The sequence below is a fragment of the Ursus arctos genome, unplaced genomic scaffold (genome assembly GCF_023065955.2).
Source record: "Ursus arctos isolate Adak ecotype North America unplaced genomic scaffold, UrsArc2.0 scaffold_16, whole genome shotgun sequence".
NCBI lineage: Eukaryota > Metazoa > Chordata > Mammalia > Carnivora > Ursidae > Ursus > Ursus arctos.
The window spans coordinates 57151331-57170034 of record NW_026622830.1 but is presented as its reverse complement, the minus strand read 5'-3'; the positions used below and the strand labels follow the sequence as shown (position 1 = coordinate 57170034).

General features: G+C 51.3%; 2 protein-coding genes across 14 annotated transcripts in view; one reads left to right on the top strand and one right to left on the bottom strand.

Moving 5' to 3' along the window:
- The window catches only part of LOC125282011 (ral guanine nucleotide dissociation stimulator-like), a 460718-nt gene that overhangs the window by 316439 nt on the left and 125575 nt on the right, over positions 1–18704 (bottom strand). For 6 of the 13 annotated variants that reach the window (XM_057312950.1, XM_057312945.1, XM_057312946.1 and 3 more), the window contains one exon: positions 17416–17923. The exons of 5 other annotated variants lie outside the window; for them this stretch is intronic. In XM_057312950.1, coding sequence (XP_057168933.1) covers positions 17645–17923 — 279 coding nt within the window. In that variant the 3' untranslated portion in view covers positions 17416–17644. Of the gene's footprint in view, positions 1–17415; positions 17924–18704 lie in introns of those variants that run through there. 2 more of the 13 variants (XM_057312957.1, XM_057312955.1) reach the window with 2 other exon arrangements.
- LOC130543880 (ral guanine nucleotide dissociation stimulator-like) lies at positions 11764–16099 on the top strand. Its single transcript, XM_057312940.1, has 7 exons — positions 11764–12085; positions 12234–12601; positions 13362–13577; positions 13946–14049; positions 14557–14626; positions 15235–15306; positions 15770–16099. The coding sequence occupies exons 1-7, from the start codon at positions 11833–11835 to the stop codon at positions 15914–15916; spliced, it is 1230 nt and encodes a 409-aa protein (XP_057168923.1). The 5' UTR covers positions 11764–11832; the 3' UTR covers positions 15917–16099.

The following is an 18704-nucleotide window of genomic DNA, read 5'->3' as shown; positions in this document are numbered from 1 at the left end:
GTTTCACCACTGAAAACAGAATTTTCAGCAAAGTTTGGCCACAACGAGGAGGACTTTTTATTGCCAGGAAGATAAACAGCCAGGGCAGGGCTTTGTCCACACCTGCAGGCCTCTCCTCCTCTTCTCTTCAAGGGAATATGGAGGCAGGATTGAAGGAGGTCAATAGTTTAGGAGCTTCTTTAGGTCAGTGGGTTTTCTTTCCTGTGCCCTCCTGTATCTCTGCGATGTGTGCAGAGCACAAAGTCCTTCCAAGAGGGATGGCCAAGGCTGAAAGGGGGTAAGGTGGGAGCCTGAACTCCTGAGTCAGCCCTGGCACGTGGGCAGAGGCAGGTGCTAGGGGCCACTCTGTGTGTGGTGCACGGGCTCCCTCGCAAGTCCCCATGAACGGGCCAGAGGAGCTTCAGAGAGGACGGGCAGAAGACCCAATATTGCTCCAGGCGACAGAGGAGGGAAAAGACTGAGGTTGGTTCATGGCTGAATGGGCTTGGATGTGGCTGCAGGATGGAAAGTGGCTGCAGATATACTACAGCCCCGTTCAGGGTAGTCTTGATAGAATGCAGCGACGGGAAATTCTTTCGAACATGTCAAAATTCTTTCAATTCTTTCAGGTGGTATGGAAAGAAAAGCAGCCTGAGGAAAGAATATACATTGGCTCGTGGCAGTGGTAGATGATTTGGCTCATTGGTCAGGGACTGGGAGGAAGAAGATTCATGACAATTAGTCCTGGGGAACAGACATGCAGGTGGACCCATGGGAGTGGGCACCAGCTATGATGATCTTTGCATCACACATTGACATCCGCCCAAGCGCATTCAACCTGGAAAAGGCACTAAGCAGCCGAGTACATCTTGGCCACTTGATATCCATTCTAGCCTCTCACATTGCCCATCCCAGTGCTAGCATAACGGGCTCAGGAATGGACATGGTGACAAGGATGGAAGGCAGGGCCCCAAGACCTTCCCATTTCTTCTTTCAGCAACTATGCTCTGAGCGCTCAGCATGTGCCAGGTGAGTTGGTGGGCCCCAGTGCAGTCTGCAACTGGCCAAGTTGTTTCTGCTGTTCTGATGGAGAACACCTTGAAAGCAAGATGTGTGAAAGAACAGAGCAGATATTATACTCCAGTTACCAGCACAGTGTAGTAGGGAGGGCTAGGGAGTCACAGGAGAGGAGGGTCTGGAAGGCCTCCACATGGTGACATCTGCTGGTAGCAGATTGACAAGAGGGAGCAAGAGCTGCACACCTCTGGGAACAGTGTGTCAGGGAGAGGGCACCGCTGGGGCCAAATCTCTCAGACAGAAACTAGTTTGACCAGAGAAGATTCGGAAAGTGGCCAGAGTGGCTGGTGGAGGCTGGGAGGTGAGAACAAGAGATGGCAGTGGATGGGAGGGCCAGGTGCCGAAGCCTGGTCGACTGAGTTAACTATCTGTTTGTCTCTGAGAACACTACTAGAAAGGTTAGCACTTCTGAAGCGTGATATTTCCTAGCTCCCAATTCGGCGGGGCCTGGAATCTCCGCACAGTTGGGACTGGGTGTTTCTGCCCCCAGGTCTCTGTGTGATGCAATCTGCACCTCACCCGAGGCCCAACTGTGGTAAGATTTGCTCCCAAGTCACTGATGTGACTAATGTCAGGATTTAGCTCAGACTCAACAAAGTGGGTTTAAGCGAAATCCTGAATTTGAGTTCTTTTCTGCCTATTAGCCTGGGCACTCCCTAGGTTCCTTCCTCTGTGGGCCTTTATGTAGGGCAGTTCTAAACACCAGTGCTTGCTTCCCCAGTGCAGGGATACAGGAAAGAAAGGAAGGGAACAGAAGAGAGTAACAGGAAAGTGACAATGTTTTGTCATATTCTCTTGGTAAGAAACCTATTAGCAACCAGGCAGTGGATAGACAGGGAGGTATATAGCACGGGTGGGGATCCCTGGGAGCCACTGTGGAGTCAACGTGGTGGTATAGTCAGCACATTTCATCCAGACCATGAAACGGAGGTAAGCTTTAAAGTCGATGTGTGTTATGTTAACATGGGTTTGACTCCTGTGTGGCACTTAAGAGACAAAAAGAAAGAACAAAGAGAAAACAAACAAAAAACCAGTCTCAAATGTAGAGCACAGACTGGGGATGGCCAGGTGGGGGGATGGGTGAAATAGGTCATGGGGATTAAGAGTACACTTATGGTGCTGAGCACTGTGTAATGTACAGAACTATAGAGTCCCTGCTGTTCACCTGAAAGGAATATAACACTGTCAATTATAGTGTAGTTTCAAAACTTAAGAAAAATCGGTCCTATGAGATCTAAGCTTAGGATACGCAGAGTTTCCTCATGAGGTCTCATCGGGCTGAACGTCAATCCACATGAAAGGTAAATGAAAATGTCCAAAGACAAAAGGACAGTCTGTTTATATGGAAAGGCCAGGGCCCACCTCTGTGTTCACGTAAAAGGTAACGTCCTATGCTACTGGCAGTTGGAGCAGAGTTTCACTCAAGTCCTATTGGAGCGATGCTCCTCTGGTGTTCTCATTCTACTTGGTTGTGTGTCTTCACGAAGTAATTGAAATAACAATTCCTAACCTTTGTCTCGTGGATGAAGCAATATTCGACTATGGGTAGCCATCGAACGTTTGGAGCGGGAACAACTTTCAGAAAATATTTAGCATTCGTATCTCTCATTGTATTACAGATAAGGAAGCTGAAGCCCAACAAGGGCACCCGGGGAACAATAACACAGAGGAGGTTCTCCTGACACCTGGTTCAGGGTCCTAACTCATTGAGGAAGTGTGAAGAACGCCCAACCCTCCAGGGTCAATGGACATATCATTTGAACGTGTCATTTTTAAAGAAAAGTGAAATGCGGTCAAACATGGAAAGACAGAAAATAACATCCTTTTAAAGAAAATCCACTATGATCCTCTACACTGTTTCTTACGTTCCACATATGAGTGAAAACTGATGATAATCATAGGGGAAAGGAGGGAAAACTGACCGGGAAGCCATCAGAGAAGGAGCAAAACCATGAGGGGCTCTTAAGCACAGAGAACAACTGAGGGTGGCTGGAGGGGAGCTGGGTGGGGGGATGGGGCAATTGGGTGAGGAGCATAAAGGAGGGCACGTGATGTGATGAGCACTGAGTGGTATATGCAACTGATGAGTTATTCAACACTACATCTGAAATAAGGATGGACTGTATGTCGGCTAATCGAATTTCAATAAAAAAATAACGGAAATCCAAGGTTCTGTGTTTTCTTGTTTTCAATACGAAAAATACCGGATGATTTCTTTTCTTCCCACAAGCAATGAAGGGAGCTAGCCTATTCAAGGTGAGGCAGTTTTCAGGGCATGCTGCCTTTTTCATTTCAACCCTAAAGAGACTTTCAAACATGCTTTCAGTTCCAGGCCTCTTGCCCTTCGAGTCCATTCCGAGCACCCTTGACAGGGTGGCAAAAACTTTGTTTCTTCAAGGTGGGTCACCTCAAGCAGGTAACATCTGTACTTGCCACAGAGTTACTACAGGTGTGCACCCTCCATCACTTACAAGTGCCTCTCGACAAGATTTCCTCACAGGCGGCATGAATACTGGTGGCTGATGGTTTTCTCTTTGATGACATTGATCCCATTTTTTCACTTGCACGATGACTGGGAGTCGGCTCTCGGTCTCATTCCTGGTGGTGATACAGCTCTCCAGCTCCCCCTCAAACATGTCCATCTCCTCTCTCCCAGAGAGGAACCTGCAGAACTTAGGGACCATGAACTGGGAACACAGAGCAAACATATAAAGGTCTTGCCTGACTTCAGCTCAGCATAGGAGGGACATACTGTTCCCCTTTGGTTTGACCCCAGTGTAATTTAGTACTCTAACCTTCTTTGCCATGGACTCCAGACAGTGGCTCACCAAGACGGGAGGGATACGGAGTTCCTTGCAGACAGGTGTCGCCCACACACCACGTTCATCACCTTCTAGCATGTAAGACTATGTCCCTCATCTGATTAAGAAACTCTTCAAACGTTAATGGATCAGAGTGCAATGAAAGTCTAACTTGGAAGAAGGGCTGAGCTCGGGGATCCGTCCAGTCATATGTCTCACTGCTCCCATCATCCACGTAGGTGCTGCACAAAATGGACAAGGTCCCATTTCCAGTACACAGCTCATGCTGGCCCATCATACATATTCCTATCCTCTTGCGATCACATAGCGTCATGACCCCATCATCATGCCAGTGCTTCTCCCGTTCATGCTGCTCTCTTACTCCACTAATGAACCTTTTTCATCTCGGAAGTGCAGCCCAATAATATTCATTTTCATAGCTTCACAAAATAGGATTTGGCCGTGCTTTAATGGATATGACCTGCAAGGCACAGGATATAAAAGAAAAATAAATTCACGTACAGGACATTCAGAATACTTACAATCTTTGTGACGTTAAAGACATTAGCAATGAAGTAAAAACACAATCCACAAGATGGGAGACCATATTTGCAAACTGTCTATCTGGCAGGGGCTCAATATCCAGAATGAATAGAGATCACATGAACTCAACAACAGACAACAAAATGAATGCAATGCGTGAATGTGCAAATTGGGAATAGGCATATCCTCAAAGATGTGCACGTGAAAAGAAATTTGAAAAGATACATCACTAATGTTAAGGGAAATGCAAATTATAAAAAGCAATGAGATACCATTTTACATCCTTTAAGATGACTCTTCCAAAAAAAAAAAAAAGCAATCAGAAGGGAAAAAAAGAGCAAGTGTTGGCCAAGATGTGGAGAAGATGGAAGCCTTATTCAATGTGTGTGGTAGGAATGTTTAACAGCATAGTTGTGAAATCAGTATGGTAGTTTCAAAAAAAATGAAAATTAGACTTACTATGTGTTCCAGTAACTCCACTTCTGGGGTGTATACCCAAATTAATTGACAGCATGGTCTTGAAGACATATCTGAACACACATTTTCATGGCATCATTATTCATAATAGCTAAACCATGAAAGCAATCCAAGTATCTGTCGAGGGAGGAACAGATGTTGTATGTACACATATTGGAATAGCATTGATTCTTCAAAGTGGAAGAAGACATTGACATATGCCACAACATGGGTGAACCTTGAGGATATTATGCTAAGTAGATGAGTATTCATGAAAAGACACACTTTGACTTCACTCTTAGGACCTACCTAGAGTAAATTGCCAAAGATAGTAGAATGGTGTTGCCAAGGGCTGGAAGTAGGCGGTCATCGGAAGTTTCTGATTCATGGTATAGAGTTTGAGTTTTACAAGATACAATGAGATGTGAAGCTGGGTTACAGGGAGGTTATTCAAACATATTAATGCATGGAACACACTTAGAATGTACTCCATGAACTTAAGGGACTTAACGACATGAAAATAAATGTAAACTGCAAATACGGAGAAACGAACTCAGGACAATTTCGTCTAGCCATTTATATCCTTTCGTTTAGGTCCTATCTCAGACATTTTGTTTCAGCCATTTTCCATGAGGCGACTTTGATCAAACAAAATGTTCTCGTTCTGTGCCCACTTGGAAGCTTACAATCAGAATTTTCCAAAACATGAACAGTTTTTTCAAAAGTTACTATCTGAGGTCACTTATTAAGACTTTCTATTCTTTGACAAATTGTTAAATGGAACAAAATTTTAAAATTCTGTTTCATCTGCTTTAATTTTAATTCACTGATTTTTAATTTCAGAATCGACTTTCTATGCCAATGGCTTGAAGTTTTTAACCCCTAGGATAACCTACTGGCTTTCGGTTCTGCTGTTTTCAGTTTTGTTTACGTGACATTCTTTTTACCATGTCCAATTTCCTGATGCTCTCTATGAATATGAAAATATTTTTTTGCTCCAGTTGTTTTGATACATTTGACATACAGAACTGTGTATGTTTAAGATACCTGGCGTAATGATGTTCCTTTCGTATACTGTGAAACGATCGCCAGAATAAATTTAGTCCGCCGCCATCATCATCTCTAGAGATACAAAAATGAAGTAAAAAGAAAAGAAAGAGAGGTTTTTCTTTGTGATGAGAACTCTCAGAACTTGCTCTTTTCACACCTCTCAAATACACCATAGAGCAGTAATGAACTGTAGTCCTGGGGTGTACTGTAAATCCCTATTCCTTATTGATCTGAAACTGGAATTTGTACCTTTTCACCATTCACTCAATTCCTGCACCCCCTCTGCCCTCTGCTTCTGGTTACTTCAATCTGATCTCTTTTTCTGAGTTAGTCTTCCTCCTTTTCTCTTCTTTGTCTCAGATTCCACAGAGAAGGGAAAAATAGAGATCCTGCTCCTTTGCTCTGTGACTCTGCGAAGGCACTGCGTTGAGGACCCCTGAGAAAAGGCATGGCTTTTTTTGCTGGTGTGCCTGCGTGGGGCTGTGCCACCAGAGCTGGAGAACTGGGTGCAGGGCGCTTCCTTGTCCATGGTACCTGGTGAGTTCTGCTGGAGGAACTGGAGCAGGAAGAGTCAGGCAGAGGCCATTGTGGTTGTCGCCCCTGCCCAGAAACAGCTTGAAAGTTTTAGTAGCATTCTGCAGTCTAGGTGCTTAAGAGGGGAGGTGGGCTCCAAGATCTTCTCAATTATTCATTGAGTAACTACACACTGAGCACTGCCCTATGCCAGGTATCTTGCTGGGCCCGTGCGTGGAGCTGAAATTACCTAGGGCTCCTTTGCTTTAGGAGCTCCCAGTCTACACATGGACCAAAGCTCCAAAGAGAACGCACGTGAAAGAAAAGAGCAAGCGCTCTGTACTAGGAATGAAGTGTGCTACGGAGGAAGGCTGGGGAGTCATTGCATGGAAAGATGTGAAAGGCCTCACTGAGGCTGAGGTTGCTGAGAACAGATTGACCAAAGGGAGCTAGGCCTGCACACGTCAGGGAGCAGCGTTTCAGGAAGAAGTGACTTGTGCTGCAGACACTCAATAACAGAAGCCAGTTTGGCCAGAGGAGTGAAAAAGGCAACCAGGGTGGCTGCAGGGACACTAGGAGAGCAGAGGGGAGGGAGGAAGGCAGGGACACATGCTGAGGCCTGGGAGACTGTTACTTATCTAGAGTTGCCCCGGGACTGCATTGCCCTGATACCCTGCACGTGCAGGTGCATCGCTTTAATTTCTAACAGTATTTGTGGGTGAAGAATGCGGGCCCAAATTAGCATGGTTCCCCAGGCTCAAGGTGTGTCAGTGGCTGCGGCTGTGACCAGGGCCATACTGGAAGAGGATTTTGTCATAAGTTGGCTCACGTGACTCGGGATGCCATCTGGACTCAGAACCTGAGTTCCTGTGTGTCTTTTGGCCTTGGCACTGCCTCCGTTCTCTGTCCTGTGAGCCTCTGTAGATGGCAGCTCAAAACATCGGTGCTTGGTTCAGGTTCAGAGAGAGAGAAGAAGAAGGGAAAGGGAAGGAGTGAGTAGTGGAACATGATGGAAAGTAACTAGGGAGTGAGAAACTCTTTGCATGACATGTAGAGAAGCTCTAGGCATGGTACTTGATCACGTTGAATATGTCCTGTGGGTCAAAAGCCAGTCACTGACCACTTAGCGGTTACAGTCTGATGCCTATACCACAGGTCAGGATCCCTGGGAGCCATGGTAAAGCCGCTCCCCTCATAGACCCAAACGAGGTAACGGGGTCTCGTTCTTCATATAACGGGAAACAATTGCATGGTTTTACTACAGAGGATGACAATGCCTGCATCTTCTTGCTTTTCCAGACCATCATGGTGTCCACCTTAAAATGAGGCCAAGAGGGAAAGTGACAGTTGCAGTATTACAGGGCTGGAACCCAGGCCTCTTCTGAGCGGCCCTCCATGCCAAGTCCCACCCCTTCTTGTAATTCTTCCATCTTGAAAATTGTGCCTCAGATACACAGGAGACCACCCCACACATGTAATAAATACTCTTATCCACAGACACCAGAGGATGTCCCAAGGAAGTAGATTCTAGCCTGATCCCCACACTGCAGGCTGGGAAAGTGGGGACTATGTGAGAGACACAATGACATAGGACACACAAGTGCGCAAAGAAACACAGAACGTAAGGTCTGAATTCAGCTCTGCCTCCTGAAGCTTCGGACCCTAGTTCCATTTCCAGAGAGTGGTGGCTATGGCCTTTTTGGCTCATTGTGTCCAGTTCAGGAGATGACATGGGGGAGAAAGCTAAGGAGTCAACTGCCAAGAAGGGGCTCTGGATAGGTCTGACTGAACACATGGTCCCAGGGATTAGAATCTTGAAAGAGTGACCTCACTTCCTCTGTGATAGGCCCCAACTGAACTTAGAACTCTGGTAACCGGGCACCCAGATTCAAAAGACAACCTGCTCTCCAGCTCACTTGAGCGGAGACGTTCGAGAGAACAGGATGTTCTCTTGCTGCCTTCCTCCCTTCAGGGTCTCTGGGCCCAGGCAAGCCCAGAGAGAGAGACTTGCAAATAATTGTAGACGTCGGCTCAGCCCGCTTTTCCGAGCCCTCTGGACATGTGGCAGGAGACACCAACAGGTAACACGAGGCAGCTCAGGGCAGCCCACTGGAGAGCAGGCAACAACTGTGATGTCACCTCAGCAGGCCCACACCTCTTCCCCTCATTATGTGTGTCCCTGTGTGTGTGTTGGGGTGGAGGGCTGGTTGTCTATGTGTAGAGAAGGGGACAGAGGATGTGGGACACACCCTTCCTGGGCAGAAGGAAGCTGCCAGGTGTTGGAAGCCTGGCCCATCTTTCATGTTCACACCCCAGGTCATAGCAGGCAGGATGAGAAGCTGAGCACTGGGGACCAAGCTCAACTACCTCGATGTTAATCACGAGCTCTAGAGTTTCATCCGGCTACCTCCTTGCTCGATGTCTTTTCAGCTGCCCCTCTTTGCCTCAACTGGAGAACAGGATTTCTAATGCGGGTGGCCCCTTGTGGCAATGTCCCGGGAGGACACTAATGTCTCTTGACCCCATGTCTATGGGGCACTGCATTTTCAGAGCTGCACCCAGGAGGTCATCGAAGAGCTGGTCTGGGACTTCAACTACAACGCCCTAGACAAGTGGCAGGTGCACCAGGCCACCCAGGATCAGTGCCGCTCTGAGGTGAGAATGGGAAGAGGGTTCCACACGCCCAGGGCCCCCACACAAATATGGGGACAAACCTGGGGCCCTCCCATGGTGTTTCCACATGAGTGCCCCGCAGGCCCAACCACAAAGTCATCCCAGTATCCACACCTCCACCACCAGCTGTGGGAGAAGGTAGGTAGACACTCTTCCCATAGGTGGGAATGGTAGAGAATAGGGTTCATGTTTTTTGCAGTTTGGGGCGTGGGTTATTCTGTTTCATTCTGTTTTGTGTGACTTTTCCCGCAGCCATGAGTGTCTTTGCATTTTGCTACTGTTTTGAGTATTTTCTTGACTCACCCCAGCCATCCTGTGTAGAACCCAGCTCCACTGTCCTTGGAGAACGTGTCCAAGGCCTTATGAATCCTCACCCCACACAGGGTGATTGAACATAAAAGGAACGGTGGGAGGAAGCCATTCTATATGTTCCTCTGTAACGTATCACCTCTCAGAGCACATCGACTCATTGTATGTCCCCCGGGTCACAAGCTGTGTCCTCATATGTCTTTTTGGACCTCCGTATGGGAGGTTGTCTGCCACCGTGAATCAGCCTTTCAAGCACGGATTGGGTGCAAGGCTTCTGATGCCTCCTGGCCCAGGTAGTGGACTCTGTCTTTTCAGAGTTCAATCCAGGCCATCTTTGAGGAGCTGCTTGCTCCAAAGGCTCAGCTACTCCATCTCCCTTGACAAGCAGCAGGTGCCTCGGCCCACAACAGCATCCAATGCTGGTCTGGGGTGAGAACAGGTCCAGATTGATGTCCAATCTCAGGACCCACAGATGATCACGGCAAGGCCAGAACCCACACTAGAAACAACCAGCTCCCCTGGGGCCTGCCGAGGAAGGTGGATTTCCCCTGAACCTTTCTCCCCACCTTAGGAACAGACCAGGCCGCAGCAGCATAGGGAAATGCCATGCATTCCATGCTCTGGACAGTTCTCGGGCCCAACGTCTATGATCTCGAGCAGCATTGGAGATGCTAAGCCTCTGCTTTCTCCTGTCTGCAGTAGGGATGTTGACTGATGACTCAAAGGCATACAGTTCTTAATAAAGCCTATTCAGAGAGAGAAAGGCTGTGGTGGCTCAGCTAACAAGATGTGTTGAAGTGACCAATGCTTTCTCATTTCACCCCTAAAGGCAATTGTACTTTCAAGCCTAGAGCCCTTTTCTGGGTGGGCCCTCAAGTCCCTTTTCTTGCACAAGTTCCCGAAGGGATGGGACTCTCTAGTCTGAGCACCAGACCCTGATCATCCTGGTGGTTCGTGGTGTTGAAGCTGACTCCATTGCCCCCCACACCCCCCTTCTCTACCTGGTGGGAAAAGGAATCATCCCTGTCCCTGGATGAGGCCCAGACGATGCTGAGGCTCCGAGAAGGCACAATGGAGCGTTTCGTACAGTCCCTGGTGCCATCCTTCCCAGATGGGAGCATCTCAACCACCTCAACGATCTTCTGCATGTACGAGATGTTCAATTCAGCCACACAGGTCCTGGGCCAGCAGTTCAATAGGTGAGTGCCCACCCCATGCACAGCACAGGGTGAGCCTCCCATCTACTGGGTGTACATCTCGGGAATGGCACTACCCCTCTCTGACCTTCCCTTTCCTCTTCTGAAAAGTGGGAAATCATGGGAGGAAACATGGCATGGGCTACTCTGGTGCTTGGCTCTGTAGAAAGGGCTCCTGGACGTGCTGGGCATCTTCTTGCTTAATAGTTCTCTCTCTCCGGTCAAGAAGCTCTCAAGTGCAACCCTCACAGGCCGGTGGCCCTTCTGGGTTGAAGAAAGGAAATGCAAAGCAGGCAGTTTCCCCATGTGCAAAGGACTTCTGAGATTCCATCTAGATGGTTCTCGTAGTTGTCCTTTGTGTGAGCAGCTCAGGAGCACACTGGGAGCAGGCAGACCAGCCCACGGGCCACTCAGGATTTGGAAAGTGCAGGCTGGGAAGTAGTCATTCAAGAATGTATATTAAGCACCTAGGAATGTGAATGGAGAGAGGAGATACAGTGTCTGGGTCTCAGTTCTAGTCAGAGGGTCAGATAGGCACTCTGCACACCCTAAGCACGCATGCCCAATGGTTGTTAGATGTGACATCTTCGTAGCCTCCTCTAGCTTTGAAAGGATCCACCGAGAGCTAGATCATAGGACAGATGAAATGATCAAGTAAAACTGGGACAGGGGTTTGGGTCCAGAAGCAGGGCTGGCTGCCTCCACAGAGCAGGGTGGGGGACTACAGGGGTGGTGGCTGGGGAGGGATTTGCCGAACCAGGGATCTCACCGATCTCTTGATTTCCAGTGGGTGGGCTTCATCTGGGGGGCTTCATGTGAAGAAGCAAATGAGTCAAAGAAGGCTGTGGATGGGGTCCCGGGCCCTCTGGGCGGCAGAGCACAGTCTGGGCTCAGTGGGTGCCTGAAACACCCATCCCTTTGACGGTCCCAACTTGCTCTGCCTGCCCCTCCCTGCTGACCACCCCAACCGGGGCCAAGAACCGAGGGTGTGCTGAGCCGACCACTCACAAATCTGCCTCCAACCTGAGCCTTGATACTGGTGTGCATGGAGGATAGAGTAGACCAGGCCCATGGCCAGGTAGAGGAGAGGAGAAGTGGTAAAACCAGACTCATTCAGGTTTTCTGGAGGACCAGGCCTCCCACTACGAGGGCAGGTAGAGAGGGGTTGGAAGGGGGCTGGGGCCATCCTCTGGGACCCATACAGAAAGAACGGTGCTGTGGGAGTAGCATGTGCAATGCAAGGCCAGGCCTCTGACTCTGCTCCACATATGACTCTCCCCAGCACCCTGTCTCCCATCTTGGGTACCTGGCCTGACCAGAATTTGCAGGCTATCTATCAGTCCCTGGGCTGTGACCGTGTCGAGATCAAGGTGGCCTATGTACATGGGGCCATGGTTCTGAAGTGGCATGCCTGGGACGTGACAAACCATGTCCCCCTTCTCCTGATGCAGCGGGAACTTCTGGCACTCACTGAGGCAGAGGTGGAGGGTAAGGGGGATGGCAAGCTGGGAAGGCTAACTGGGATGCGGTTCATGGGCTGGGTATTCCTTTCAAGGCCATGGGGTCTGTCCTGGTTTTGCAAAGGCATATGGAAAGTCAGTGATGTGGATGAACCTTTCTCTGTCTCCTGCCCCAGTGCCAGCTCCAGGGCTCCTTCCAGCGGCAGAGCCAGGAACAGGGCCTCCTATAGAGCTAGAGGCGACCCCGGCTCTGTGTCAACTGTCACCTGCGGTGTCAGAGCCAGCCTCCCCTCCGTCAGCTGTTCCAGAACTGCAACCCATGCTCCCATCTTCTGCATGTGTGCCGGGTGCTGAGCAGCAGTCAGCTGGACCACACTTTTTGCTGGAAAGTTTCACTCAGGCAACAGCCACAGAGCCCACCGCGGCCCCAGAGGCTTCCTGCCACCGCTGGGTCACCCCAAAGAACCAGCTGGGTGAGGAGAAGCCCGACCTCCTGGACTTCCCTCCCAGGCTGGTGGCAGAGCAGCTCACGTATATGGATGCGGTGAGCAGCTGGGCTCTCAGGGTGGGCCAGGGGCAGGCCTTCCTTCTGCTCTCACCTGCCCCACACCTGCCTTTCCCTGATGTGGACTCCTATGGTCTGGGACCAAATCTCAGCTCCACCACTTCCCAACCCTGTCAACCCATCAAGGCGCTTAGCCCCAAGCTTTCACTGTCCAGCTGCGGACTGTAGCGAGAGACCCTGATAAGCACTGATACGGAGGTACTAGGGAGAAGAAATGAGCCAGAATGGAGAGACCAATGGGCAGGCCCTGGTCCCGTGGGTGGAGGAGGGCAGCTCCCTGTGTTCAGTCAAGTCCATGGGTCACCCACTCATGTGCCTTGGAGGATGAGTACCCTCAGCATTGATTAGGCATCTGATGTGTCCATGAGGACAGGGCAGACGGAAGAACGTGTGGTTGCAGCTCCCGTGTGAGAATGTGCATCTGAAAGGGGGGGAAGGACCAGGGGGATGACCAGTTGGAGGTGGGTTGGACCACCTCGCAGTGCCACCAGGAGCTGGGAGTTCCTGAGCATGATCAGGGTGCCAATGCCCTCCTTCCTTCCCTTGCTCTGTTTGCTCCTGGGTCATTGTGGACTGGGTTCCCTCAGGGAAAAACAGTGGAATGAAATCCACGGTCTCCAACCAGGCTCAGGCCAGATTCTCAGCTCCCTGAGGTCCAGCTCTGACCTGTGACCCCTACGTAGGACATGAGTCTTGCATAGGAAATGGCTGGGTGAACCAAGGTCCGCCTGTTCTCTAGGAGCTGTTCAAGAAGCTGCTGCCCCATCAGTGCCTGGGCTCCGTCTGGTCCAAGCGCAACAAGCCTGGCAATGAGCACCTGGCACCCACAGTCCGGGCCACTGTCGCCCAGTTCAACGGTGTGGCCAGGTGTGTCATCACCACCTGCCTTGGCAACCCAAGCATGACAGCCCGGGACAGGGCCGTGGTGGTGGAGCACTGGATCAAGGTGGCCAAGGTATGCAACGGGAAGCCCAGCCGAGGTGCTCTCCTGAGTCTCGGGCACTGCTCTTCCCTTGATCAGGTCTCAGGGTGGAAGGCCCTGGTCTTTGCCCTAGGGACTGTGCAGTCCCTAGGCTCTTCCATCCAGGGGCATGCTGACCTCGCCTTGCATGGCCCCATGCTAGGATGCTCGGTTTCTGCCTGGCTCCTTCCTTGGAGTGAGGTAAAATCCTCCTCCTCCTCTGGGCCTCACGTGTGCCCTTCGGCAGGTCCCTGGACAGCGGCTTCCTCCAGCAGGAGCACTTTCCCCTGATGGGGACTGAAGCTTGAGAGCCAATAAGGTGCCAGCTCCACAAGTGACAGCCCATTCTCTTCCCTCCCCAGGCCTGTCAAACCCTGAGGAACTACTCCTCCTTACATGCCATCCTCTCGGCTCTGCAGAGTGTCTCCATTCACCGCCTCGAGAACACGTGGGGGAAGGTTTCCAGGTGAGTAGGCCTCTCTCCATGGAGGGACCAGGATGGACGAGGGAGCTCCCAGAGGCTTGTCCTCTTCCCCCTCAGGCAGCTTGGACCTTCTGGGAGGCGGCAAACCCCGACCACAGGACCTGGGCTGGTGGGTGCGTCTCTCAGCCTTCCTGGTGAGGAGGCCCCCATGCCTCCCGCTTTAGAAATCCGTTTTGCCAAATGTCCCACACGGGGCTGAGCTGCATTAAATCTCTTCACGTGTTTCCTTGACAGCCACTAAGCTCTCTGCCCATTTGAACCCCAAATTGACCCAAACAGCGTTTCTCAATGAATATGGGAAGGGAGGCCCAGGACGAGCCACATGAGAGCTCCCTCCCATGTCCTACAAAGACCTTAGTGCTCAGAGGACCCCAGAAGAAACCCTCAACCAGGCAGGTTGACACTCTGGGGTTCTCAAAGAAAAGGCACTCGCACTCAACCCTGCCACATTATTCGTCCATTGATCCTGCCTCCCTCGCCTCTCTTCAGGAAGCCATTGAGGATCTTTCAAAAGCTGTGCAGCAAGGACACCGCACAGGGCAGGAACCTGCTCATCAAGGTAGCCTGGAAGGTGCAGGTCTGGAAAGAGAGGAGGGGTGGGAGGGAACAGGGTCCTGCGAGGATGAAGTCAGGAATGGTCTGAAGCATTCCTTGGGGAGGGGAAGCCTTTGGCATGAATGTGGTGACAGCCTAGGTGAGGATGCCGTTGGCGGCGAGGGGGCAAGCAGGTGGTGTCCAAGCAGACTCCCTAGCCTAGACACCCTCTCTCTCTGTGTCGACAGCTGGTCCAGGTGGGGGCCTCTACAAACCTGGAGAGCCCAGAGGACAGACCTGTGCTCAGTGATGGGGTTGGGCTGGGTTGAGGGCCACAACCATGATGAGAGTAATAGGATCCTGAGTCCTCAGGAGACCATGGGAGATAGGTGGAGTTGTCACGTTTCCCGATGAGAAAACAGGCTCGGGAGGCCAGGCTGCAAGCTCAAGGTCACACATGGAGTGAATGTTGGAGTGAGATTGTTCTGGAATCACTCACGGCCTGCTTCTGGATAATGGGGCCTCAGGATCAGTATGAGTTAGGTCAGATGTCTAGGTTCTGACGTCCAAGATGGTGGGGGCAAGTGGCCTGAGGGTATGATGGTCTCAAGGAACTTGTCCTTGGCCCTGCAGGAGCGACCATCCAATAGATTTGCCACCCTGGTGATGGCCCTCCGGGGAGCCCAGAAGAGGATGCAGAAGAAGGTGAGTGTGCCTGAGGCCCAGGGCCTCCAAAGTCAGAGGAGGAGGAGGGCTCCTCCCTGAGGGCTGGAAGCCTCCCAAAAAGGAAAGATCAGGAAGGGGGGGGGGTCCTTCCCACTCCAGCTGCGGCTCCTGGGGCCACAGCTTCTACAATTCTTATTTCAAAAGAACCAGGAGGAGGGTCCAGAAAGGTCCATAGAGAATGGGTTTTGCGGGTGGGGAGGGACCGACCTAGTGTTCCATTCCCTGGCATTTTTGAAAAGCAGGCCCTGAAGGTGATGAGGAGGAGTCTGATGTTCTGGGAGGGGGAGGGGAAAGGGAACCCGTGGGGGGAGGCTGCTAAGGGTCCTAGGCTGCTCCACGTGAGCCCATGGGGTGGGCTAGGAGGCTGGAGCGTTTTCAGTGGAGGGTCCCTGTGGACACCAGCGAGCAGGGACTCATCCCAACCCTCCCCCTCATGACACAGGGTGTCGTGCCTTTCCTTGGCACTTTCCTCACCGAGCTGGTGATGTTAGATACCGCCATGGAGGACTATCTGGAGGTGGGTGAGCCTGAGGATTGTGGGGGAGGGACCAGAATCCGGAGGTTTGGGAGCAGAGCGCCCCTGTACTGAGCCCTGAGCTCTCAGGACTCGGCAAACCTCCCCTTATGACAGCCTCACGGCTACCCTGTGAGCCTGGGGGCTGTTGCCCATCTCAGGGATGAGCGAGGTGAGGCTGCAGTTAGGCCACGGCTCCCGGTGCCGAAGACTGGTGAAGCAGCAGAGCTTCCTGAAGGCAAAGCTGCGTGAGGTCTGTCTGAGTGGACCTCAGCCTCCCCCGGTGAGTTTGCCCGTGGGGGGAGAATGAAGTCAGGACCCTCCACGTCAGCAAGCACCTCAGTAGCCGCAGCAGCCCCTTCCTGCCTGAGGCTTTGGCCCCCCTACTGTCTTCCGAGAGGGTGGTGCTGCAGGGTCCCGACCTGTAGCCAGTCCATCTGCCCCATGTCCTCCTTTCTCTGGACCCCAGAGCCTGGCCTAGATCCCAGGCCCACTATCTGTGTATGCACGGCCCCCTCACGGGTCCTGGCCATGGTGCAGCATGAGAAGGGATGGGAATCAAGTGCTCCTAAGAACCAGGGGCCTCATTCTGATGGACTTTGTCTGCATTCCAGGGGAATGAGATCAACCACTACAAAAGAAATAAGGTAAGCATATGTGGCGCTTCCCGCAGGGAAGGGTAGGGAGTGGGCCTCAGAGATGTCCCTGGGAAGAACATTGCTTGGCTCCATCCCCTCCACCTCACATTTCCTGGGATCCCTTGAGAAGAAAGCAGTGCAAGACCCATCCCATTAGGAGATGGGGACAGACACATGGCATCCAGGAGAACTTCCCGGAGGAGAGGCTACTGATATTCACCTCTGAGAACAGGTGGAGACCGGATGAATCTCTAGGCTGGAGGGTGGCCATGTGTGCCAGGACCTGGGATGGGTCCCCGGTCCTGCTGCTCAACCCTCACCAGGCCCTGCAGCTCCCCCCCCACCCCAGGCTCCCTATGCATCCTGTGCTTCTCTGTCTGCTCAGGAATACCAAGTCATGACGGACATCATGCTGCTCCAGGTGGCTGCCGAGAATTACACCCTAGAGCCCGAGGATCCTTTTTGGGCCTGGTTCCAGGCTATGGAGTCGCTCAGCGAGGCTGAGAGGTGAGGCCCATCAGGAGCTGGGTCGGTGAGGTTCGGGGTGGACTCTTTCTGCTGGCCACTCCTGGGATCCTCCTTCCCTGGGCAGCCTCAGGCCTTGTTGCCGGGGCGCCAGACTCCAGCTGTGGGCAAACACTGGCAGGGACTCTTGAATGGAAGCTCCTGGGCAACTCACAGGTGTCCCTCTGTCCTTAGCTACACCCTGTCCTGCCAGCTGGAGCCCCGGTCCTAGCTGGTCAGCAGCACTCAAGAAGGAGAAGAACTGGCCGCAGTCAACCTCAGGGCTGAGCAAGTGTCCAGTGGCCCTGCAGGGATTCCTCAGCAGCTGCATCCTTGCGCCCATTTTCTCCACACCCCTTCCCCCCATCTATGTCCTTATGTAGGGGCACCATTTAGTTGTTTTAAATAGTACCGTGATAGATTTGCATGTTAGGAGATTAAAGCCCTTGTTTTGTTTTAGAGCCCATGTGTGTGGTTTGGGTCTTTTACTTCCTGCAGTAATGGAAAACTTGCACAGACTCTCATATTCGTTCCTGACCTAGGAAATCTCCCAGAGTCATCAGCTACTGTACGTGGGAGGAAGGAGAAGTGCCAGCCCTTCTCCCTAGCCACTGGAGGGCACCCCAAAATCCCCCTTACTCAGAGCATGGGTCCATTTCAGTCAATGAATTTGGGCAAACAGCAGAGACAGCCCCTCAGAACTCCTGAGATTTAGAGGTTGCAGGGACTTTCCCAGGAATAGCAACAACCACTGAAAGTGGGAGTCTTTAAGACTTCTCTGCCCCAGAACTCCTTCCTGCCCCAGGACTGGGGTTGCCTTTCTCCGCTCTAAGGCCAGGAAGACTGTGTCCTGCTTCTTCCATTGAGATGCTTTTTTAGTTTTGTGTTTGGTTTTGGAACTTGTCGTATTGTAGTTCAATCTCTGGAACTGCATCAGCACCTAGTGGGGAAAAACACGGAAGGAGATCAAATCCTGCGTGTGAAGGGGACAAAGCCAGAGGAAGATAATTTGCAGATGGACTCAGGGCAGGCAGGACTTTCCAGCCTCAGTCTCCCCGTTGGCCGTTTACCAAGTTTGGAATCTTTCTGGGATTCTTGTCAATGATCTCTAGATTCCCTTTCCTGCTTGTTTTGTGTGTTGGGAAAAGATGGGAGGGGTACTGTAAAGGGCACACCTGAGCCTGGTTCCATGAACATCTATGCTGACCTAGGAGCCAGGATTTCCAGCCTTCGTGCATCTCCTTATGCGGTTCTTCTGAAGCAGCAGTTCCCTCCAGGCCCGAGGCTCTGGGTCAGATGCACAATAGCTACTGTTCCCTGGCTGGCATCTGATGGATCAGGGATGGGTTCTCTCTTGCCAGGATAATGGGAATTTTTTTTTTAATTTTTTATTATGTTTTGTTATTCCCCATACAGTACATCATTAGTTTTTGATGTAGTGTTCCATGATTCATTGTTTGCGTATAACACCCAGTGCTCCATGCAATACGTGCCCTCCTTAATACCCAGCACCGGCCTAGCCCAATCCCCCACCCCCTCCCCTCTGAAACCCTCAGTTTGTTTCCCAGAGTCCATAGGGGAAGACTTTTTTAAACAAACACAATTTGATGAGTTTTGACACATGTATATACCCATGATAATGAACATAGTCATCATTCTCAAAAAATTCCCTGATGCCCTTACAATCCTTCCCTCCCCCAACCGTCCCGTCACCAGGTAAT